Genomic DNA, 8,987 nt, shown 5'->3' with positions numbered 1-8,987 from the left:
ATACAACACTCATATTTGGGCTTTGTACAAAGAAGCTAACTTGGTCCAATATTTAATTGGTCCAAGCTTCCATGAGATTAAAGGATTTACAATACAAGGCAGATTAGCTTCTTTGTACAATTTAATCTCACTGCAGATTAGCTTTTTTGTAGTTTTGGGTTAACCTGAGTGGGATTAAATAAATCCTTTAATCTCATGGAGAATCTTGGACCAAGTTAGCTTTGGGTTTGGGCTTGGTTTGGCCCAACATGTGTCAAAAAGGAGAGTTTTAAAGTAAGAATAAAACTAGAGTGACCAAATGTGTGATTGTACCATTCAAGATTTCAAAGGCTCAAATCCATTAAAACTTGACGACTTCACGTCTGAAAACTCCCATTCATATCTCATTTTCACCATTTCTTTTGTCTTCTTCTTCATCCATTTAAAAACTCTCTCACATAGCATCTTAAGAAGGGTATGAGTTGTATTCCATTTCAAGCCTGGTCCACCAACACCAATGTAAGAACCTTAATTTTCTCCTCTTAAGCTTTAATTCAAGCTCCCCATTTGTAAGTTATGTGATAAAGCAAGCCCAAATGTGGGTTTAGTTGAGGTTTTAGAAAAACTAGAAACTAGCTCGTTTTTGAAGAATTTAAGCTTATGAGATGCTCTAAATTCCTTCCTAAGCTTCCTAACAACATTAGTAACATCTATGCTTAATTTGTGTTTAGTGAAAGAAGTTGGAACAACCTCTCAAGCCAAGGGGAAGGAGAAACTAGTTTTGATTGAGCTTTCGGGGAGTTCTCAACCGCTTAGGACATCATGTAACTCACTTCTAACTCAACTCTACCACATATAGGACATTAAAATGTGTTTTGGTAGGTTACATGAGTATAGAAGCATATTCATGGTAGAATTTAGAAATCGACATTTTTAGCATGTTTATGTACTTTTTATCATACATAAGACTTTAATAACAGTTGGGACCCTCAGTAGGGCTTTTAGCATGAAAAGTTAGCATTTTTCGTACCCAAAACATGGCATGTCTGGACGCGAGTATCGATATTGGAAGAATAGTACCTATACTGTTCTTCAGTCAAAGTGTGAAATCAATAGGGAGTATCGATACTAATTCAAGGATTATCAATACTACAGGGTCAATCTCGATACTCATTGGGTGGTATCGATATCGGGGGCTTAAATCAAAACATCAAAGCAATTTTCGATATTAGTACTCGAGGGAGTATCGATACCCAGGGTAGAGTATCGATACCCAAGGTAGAGTATCGATACTCTCCATAGGGGTATCGATACCGAGGCATTTTTCAAGACATTGAATATAAATTTGGTATCGATACGCAGGTCAGTATCGATACCCCAACACTAAAGTATCGATACTCAACCAAGAGTATCGATACTACCCTTCTCAAATCAACCTAAAATAGTTAGTCAATATCGATACCCAGGGTTCAATATCGATACCAAAACGTCGGTATCGATACCTAGGGTTCAATATCGATACTGAAGGGTCAGTATCAATACTAGCATAGTTTTGGATAAATAATCTAATGGTTCATGGATTATACTTGAGGGGCCCAACAACATCAGAATACCGACAAATAAAATTACAATGAGAACAATAATAAACTCAAAATAGTTAGATACAGTAACAACTAGGGTGAAATAAAATTTGCCTTGTTTGATGCTCGGGACACAGTAAGGACACCTAAGTCTCTTTAACAGAATACGATAGTCAGTTGGATATCCCAATCAGTGCCAAGGCACTTAATTGCCAGCTGGGCGTAGATGCCCTAAGACTCGATGGAGTAGGTTGGTCGGGGGTACATTTCCGATGTAGTTCCAAATCTCACCCCAAAATACCCGATGGTATTCAGGCATACTAAAGGGGTGTCTGAGCTCCGAGATGCAGAACCCTCAACCGCACCATCATGTCAGCCACAACATAGTAGATAAATACTTCTTATGTCTTTATACATATGCCATTAGCTAGCACATTTAGTGAATGCATGTAGTAAAGTACAATTATCAGTGAGGCACTAAGCTCGTAAGCTCAGCGTTCGGAATATGTTTCTGTGCGCATCGTAAGAGGTCGTTCTTGAGGAGTTATCGTCATCAGATATTATAGTGCAACAGTTCTATATCAGCCAAAGTATTCAGAGTACGTCTTGAGTTATTCTTAGAGGGCATGTACTATTTATGGACCTTTATATTCAATCGTAACTCTTTTTTTATTCAAACTCAGTATTGTATTATTTGAATTATTTTGGGATCTCCCTCGTATGTAAACGATATTATTACATTTTATTTATTTTCCATTGATTGAGTTTTGTCAGATGCTTTATAGTCTTTTAACTTAAAAGAAAATTTTTAGGTTAGCCACTTAGGTAGTCCTATGTGACATCGTGATTTAGTGATCTTCGAGTCGAATTAGATTAAGGTGTTACAATGTACTATATGTTAGTCGGCTCACCTTGTGGTCATTTTTATCCTTAAACTCTTAAGAAAGATGATCCGTATTTGAGGTCTTAATGACTATTATGACTATTATGTTGGATCTCCCTCGTATTTGTAAATGATATTATTACGTTTTATTTATTTTCCATGGATTGAGTTTTATCAGATGTTTTATAGTCATTTAACTTAAAAAAAAAATTTGGGTTAGCCACTTAGGTGATCATGTGTGACATCGTGATTCAGTGTTCTTCGAGTCAGATTAGATTAAGGTGTTACAATATACTATATGTTAGTCGGCTCACCTTGTGTAATCTTTTTTCCTTAAACTCCTAAGAAAGATGATCCGTATTTGAGGTCTTAATGACTATTATGATGTGAGTTTATATTTGTTAATCTTAAAACTTCAACAAATTTAGTCATGAATATGCACATATTCTATCAATTTAGTCATTATTTTGAAAATTTTATAAAGCACAAATTTTTATGTCAATAATTATTTAGTTAATATTTGAATTTATATCACAACAATATCAATTATAAAACAGATTTTCATACCAAAACTTAATAACGATATTCTTGAAAAAAATAAAAAACGAGTTTCAATATCCAAAAGTGCAGTATGAAACTGGAAAAAGGAAAATAACATAAAGTTATTGTAATGGTGTACCTAAGGTTCTGAGCTGCATTGTAATGATGCCAAAACCAGGGGTTTCAACAATGCAGAGTCGAAATCCACAATCGACGTACAGGCATAACAGTTAGCAGGCAACCATGTTTGTGTCAAAGGCGTATGGCCAAATTGCATCAACCGAACTTCAACTGTCAAAACAGAATCATATGGTTATGGATGAAATTCAAACTGATATCCGACCTATTGACAGGGTTCTTTGCTAAACTTGTCCAATATGAGGCCTAAAACAGATCGAAACTAAGATAAACTAGATGGAATAAGCATAAGATGGAATAAGCATAGGTTAATCGAACTGAATGATCCCCGAAACGTCATCAAGATTCTAAATTGAATACCAGGCTTCAAAATGTTCTAATTAAATCATATTTGGACAATAAATTCAGTTTGAATCTAACCTGAAACATATTTGAAACACATGGATCAAGTTCTGAACATAAAAGTAGCAACATGGACAGCTTGAATCATGCAGTGCCAATAAGATTCAAGAGGACTATTTTTTAACCCTTCAGATCCAAACTATTCATGTAATAGATATACATGGTTACAAATGTTCCACATCAAATTTAAGCTGACAGCTAACGCCCAAGCTAATGGCTAAATTAGTGGAAGAAACTAATTGATACGATACTAAACGTCAAGGACTCAGTTATAAAGTTTTGAAGGTTTTGACCAATTTAGAGATCTAGATCATAATTTGAGGGTGTCTGGTGCAATAACCGAAGAAGCATGGAACATGAACAAGAAAGAAGGAAAAACAAAAAAGTGATGCTGAACTATATCTCTTACAGTCCCATTCAAGGTCAAGGGAATTTCAGCCTCAAAACAGATCGCGATAAGCCCGATTCCACGAATTGTATAGCTTCTACGATCCTCGACTCTTTAACTAATTTTTCTACCAATGCTGCCCCAGGTATGATGCGTGGATCCATAGCCTCCTTACAAATCTCGGTTGCCATTTCAAACTCATTCTTCTTCCTAAGGAACGAAAGAACTGTAATGTAAGTATCCCGATCGGGTGAAAAACTTTTCTTCAGTTCACCATACCACTTCATCACTTGCTCTAAATTCCCAAATTCCCTCTCCATCGGCAATTCGACCCCTGGAGAAGAACCCATCAAGCAGTGTGTTAAACGTTACAATATCAGGCTCTAATCCTTTCTTCTCCAATGTATCAAGCACTGAGACTGCTGAATCCATAGAACCCATCTCACAATAGGCCTTAATAACTGTGTTATAAGAAATCAAATCCGGGTCGATTCTTATTTTTTCCGGTAACTCTTCTAGCAACTTCCCGACGATATCGAACTTGTCAGAATGGAGATACGCTGACAAAAGGGCGTTAAGAGAGTCCACCGTACGTTGACAGTTCAGTTCAGGCATTTCATCTAACAGTTTATGCGCATGTTCGAACATGCCAGCTTTCCCATAGAGCATCATGAGGCGGATTACGAAGCCTTCCTGGGAGATTTCCTGGTACTTTTTTTGGTGTTGGAGGATGTCATCGATCAAAGAGAACTGTTTTGCTAACGCGAGGCGTTGAACAGTGATGGAGTAAGCTTTTTTGGAGTAGTTGCGGAATTTGCTGGATTCAGATGATTTCTTGAATCTGTCGGCGAGGTTTTTGAACTTGCGTGGATCGGCTATGAGTTTGGAGGAGTTTACGGCGGCGGCGGTGGGATCGGTAGCTGAAGAGAGAGAAGTGTTAAAGAGGCCGACCAGACGGCGCATGGAAGTGGCTCCCCTTGCTTGGCTCATTTCTTTCTCAGAATGATACACAAATTTTGGTTCAGCGGTTAGGACTAGGGATTTCAAGGTGCATTAAACACACTTTTTTTAGGACAAAGCAACATTTACTCCCTAACCTTGGTATTGTTTCTCAATTTGGTTCCTAAAAGTTTTCCACGTTAACCCACAAGTTTAACATTTTTTCATTTATAGTCCTTATGGTTATGTGCCATTCTAAAATTGTGTCCCGTGATGCAGCAAGGGTTAACAAATTGTTTCTTTTTGCCACTTTCTTTCATTACAAGACATAAGATATGCTCATGCATGGCACATTAAAGCCACTTGACACAAAGTACAAAACATTGGCATGCCATGGCATTGCGCATCTTTGTCCTTAGGGCTTTGAGTTAGAGCATGATAATTTGTACTTTCAAACTTCAAAGTTGAACCCAACCAAATGCCTCACACATTTTGTACTTTCCAGTCAACAATAGTAACTATTAACTGCCAAAAGACATGAAAGTAACACTCCTTCGTATCTAATTCATTAACCGATTAATTCATTGAGTATGAGAGTTCATAATTAGAATTTCGATTAGGGCTGTAAACGAGTTGGGTCGAATTCGAGTATTGTTGGTTTGTAACTGATTATTTCGCGAGCCTAAAATTTTTAAGCTTGACTCGAACTCGAAATCATGAACTGAAGCTCGTAAAAGCTCGAATTGAAAAAAAAATCATAAACTTAACTCGATTGAAGCCTCAAACTCAAACATGAACCTTAAGTACATGAAATTCTTATTTTGCATTTCTTTGAAAAATAAAATCAAAACATAAATGTGAATATTATTAATAATTTATTTAAAAAAAATAAAATCCTAATATATTATATTTTGAGTTGTTTACTAGTTTTTCAAGTCAAGTATCAAGTAATTCTTTTCGAATTGTTAAGAACTTGAATCGAATCCATTCGAATAAAATCTTTATTGAACTTTAATTGAGTCGATCTTTCTTTTTCTTCTCATTGTTGCCAACATAACTGCCAAGATTCTCTCTCTTAAAACGATGTCCTTGTGACCTTGTGATAATCATGTATACATATAAATATAACAGATCCCAGCTATAGTTTTGCTGGTTCTCTCTCCCCCTCTGCAATTTTTTTAACATATCAGACTCCATGGATATGGAGTTCTTAGGGTCCGAGTTAAATGAACTATGCATGAGGCCTAGCAGAGGAAGACCGGGGAGGAGAAGGCACGGAAATAACGACGACAACTTCGTATCGAAGAACCTTCACGCCGAGCGAAAGAGGAGGAAGAAACTCAGTGATAGACTCCTAGCTCTGCGTTCACTCGTCCCAATTATCACAAATGCAACTACCCAAAAACTTAATATGTCATTTTTTTTTCAATCTACTAATATCGATCATATTGTTTTAACTTGGTTTCTCAATTGGTGTTTGTAGATGAACAAAGCAACCATAATCGAAGATGCAATCACTTATATCCAAGAGTTGAAGAAGACTTCAGATGATCTCAGTGAAGAGCTACTTGAAATGGAAGCATCATCTGAAGGTGGAAAGCAAATGGAAATGGAAGCTGATGCTGCTGCTGAAATGGAGAAATGTGGGATAAAGGAAGAAGTTAAGGTAACCTACATTGATGGGAACACTCTTTTGATCAAGATTATCCTACAGAAAAAAAGGGGTTGCTTCACTAGATTGATAGAAACCATGGATTATCTTGGCTTTGAGCACAGTGAGACCAGTGTCACCACTTTCAAAGGAGCAATGCTTTTTTCATCCTGCGTACATGTAAGTTCCGAGTTCCGAATCCGATCCCCGAAAAATTGATTATTGAAAACATGTTGCTTTATGTCATTGATTTTCAGGGGAAATTTGTGGATGCTCTAATGGTTGAACAGACTGAGTTGTTGTTGTTAGAGATGATCAGAACCATGAATGGAAACACTTGTTGAAGTTGATTGATTTATAATATTATCATTAGTGATTCTATATTAGATATGAAGTGTTTTTAATTAGTCCAAGATGATTAGTATAATACTAATTTATTTCCATTAAAAAAGTTTATTAAATCTGTTATTTTTACATCATATTTACAAATATGATCTAGAAACAAAATCTCCTTTTCTAAGCAATGAAATCTTCACTTCTGGAAATCAAATCCCTCCTTCCTATCAAACTTCTCTAGCATAACTTCTGCATTTAACAGCAATAGAGAACACTTAATTATAATCAAGAATAAATCATTATAAGCAAATCCAACTATATTAATGAGAATCAATGAAGATTATAGAGAACCAACATCTATTAAGTCAAATTAGTGTTGGGATTTTATTTAAGGATCTAATACCATTCGATTCCGAGTTTAGTCGTAAGTAATTACGTATAAAAATTAAGAATACCTTGAGGCATGCAAGGAGGGACTTCAAAGAGAGAAAGAGAGAGTTGCTTATGAGCAACACCAATATCAAACAAGATAATCCCAGGAGAAGGATCATTGACAATGATACATCTAACAGGCAACCAAAAAAACAACTCTTCCTTTGACAGTCCTTCGAGCCCCACGAGTCCACCATAACTAAGGTTGGCCGTTACCACACGATCGAAGTACACTCTTCCGTCGAACTCCGCCATGCCGAACTTTCCAACCGTACTTCTAGACGACCATCACGGTCGAGTCGATAGGACTTAACATTGTCCGGAAAGATACAGACTGACAAGCCTCGGCTCCTAAGGAGGTCTTGTATGGTAGTGGTTGTGGTTGTTCGGAGAAAAAGGACGAGAGTAGCGAATTCAAAAACAGGTGTTAGGGTTTTCATAGACATTGTTTTGGGAGTAGGATATGAAGAGGTGTATTGAAGTACATCATTTATTGGTGTGCTGCAACCTGAAAATTATGAGGTTATGCTTAACAATTTTTATTATCCCATAATTATCTCAATTACTAGTACTAATTTTTAGTAAATCATTGACTCAAATACATGTAATTGTTTGAAATTATAGTAATTAATTGGTTGACACATTAATGAATAAAGTGATAAATAAGGGGAAAATCATATTTAATTAAAGAAAAAATATTTGGTGATACAAGTAAATTGATTTTGAATAATTATAATCACTTAACGAAAAATTATTGTATAGGATTATGTATATTATATTAATAAATAATAACGATCACTAAAAATATGATATCAAATTAGAATGTATTTACACTTCATTAAATATTTCAATTAATTGAATAATGTAATTTTTAATTATTGAAACCTCAATCAAACCCTTGGATGTTTGGGCCTCGTTTATATTTTCTAAATTCTTATTTCTTATAATGCCCATAATCATAAAAGGAAAGGTTAAAATTTCTGTTAATTCCTTATACTATTCACACATTTGGAATATATCCCTCATACTTTCATTTTTAGAAATTTAACCTCTTTACTTTTCAGATTTAAAAATTCAAGCCCAACCATTAACAATGTTAAAGTTATTTTTAAAAGTTATGTTCATTACAACACTATTTTTCTAGTTACATGGTTGTCAAGCTAGTATTTTTTATTTTAAATTATTAAATCAGTGAATTTAGTAGAAAATTTTTAATAGTGTTAGCAATTGAACTTTAATTTTCAAATTTAAAAAGTATAGAGTAAATCCGACAAATAAAAGTAGAGGATTAATTCCAAACATACAATAGTGCAAGGGCTTGGAGGATATTTTAACCTAAAAGGGATATAGGTTTGAGTTTTTTTCATTAAGGGGAAGGAGAAGGACTTGTCTAGGATAAATTCAAAATCTAATATCAACTAAGATTAAAACGTATTAAATTCAATGTGCAAGTGTGAAAATCTATGAAAATATTACAACCATATTCCCCCAATTTTCTTATCCGAGAATGATCGAGTGAATGTATAAATACTAATTGAGTTAATTACATCACATATATTTAAAGCTATGACCTTTATTTTAAATTTATCTTAAAATTTTGATTTTTTTAAATTTAATTACTAAAGTATAAATCTCATTCTAAATTAATCCTCAAACATTTGAATGTTCTAATTTTATCATCAAACTATGATCCTCATTCTAAATTGGTTCCCAAACTTT

General features: G+C 34.8%; 1 protein-coding gene and 1 pseudogene across 1 annotated transcript; one reads left to right on the top strand and one right to left on the bottom strand.

The window, feature by feature from the left end:
• Nucleotides 1-3,595: 3,595 nt before the first annotated feature.
• LOC120174767 lies at nucleotides 3,596-4,947 on the bottom strand (annotated as a pseudogene).
• Nucleotides 4,948-6,050: 1,103 nt separating this feature from the next.
• On the top strand, nucleotides 6,051-6,844 carry LOC120174780 (transcription factor DYT1-like). The gene is made up of 3 exons (XM_039181529.1): nucleotides 6,051-6,239; nucleotides 6,333-6,680; nucleotides 6,758-6,844. Exons 1-3 carry the CDS (start codon nucleotides 6,051-6,053, stop codon nucleotides 6,842-6,844), a joined length of 624 nt encoding a protein of 207 aa, XP_039037460.1.
• The last annotated feature ends 2,143 nt before the right edge of the window (nucleotides 6,845-8,987 follow it).

This window comes from Hibiscus syriacus, unplaced genomic scaffold (genome assembly GCF_006381635.1).
Source record: "Hibiscus syriacus cultivar Baekdansim isolate YM2019G1 unplaced genomic scaffold, ASM638163v2 tig00112123_pilon, whole genome shotgun sequence".
Lineage (NCBI taxonomy): Eukaryota > Viridiplantae > Streptophyta > Magnoliopsida > Malvales > Malvaceae > Hibiscus > Hibiscus syriacus.
This window is presented reverse-complemented; position numbering and strand designations above follow the sequence as displayed.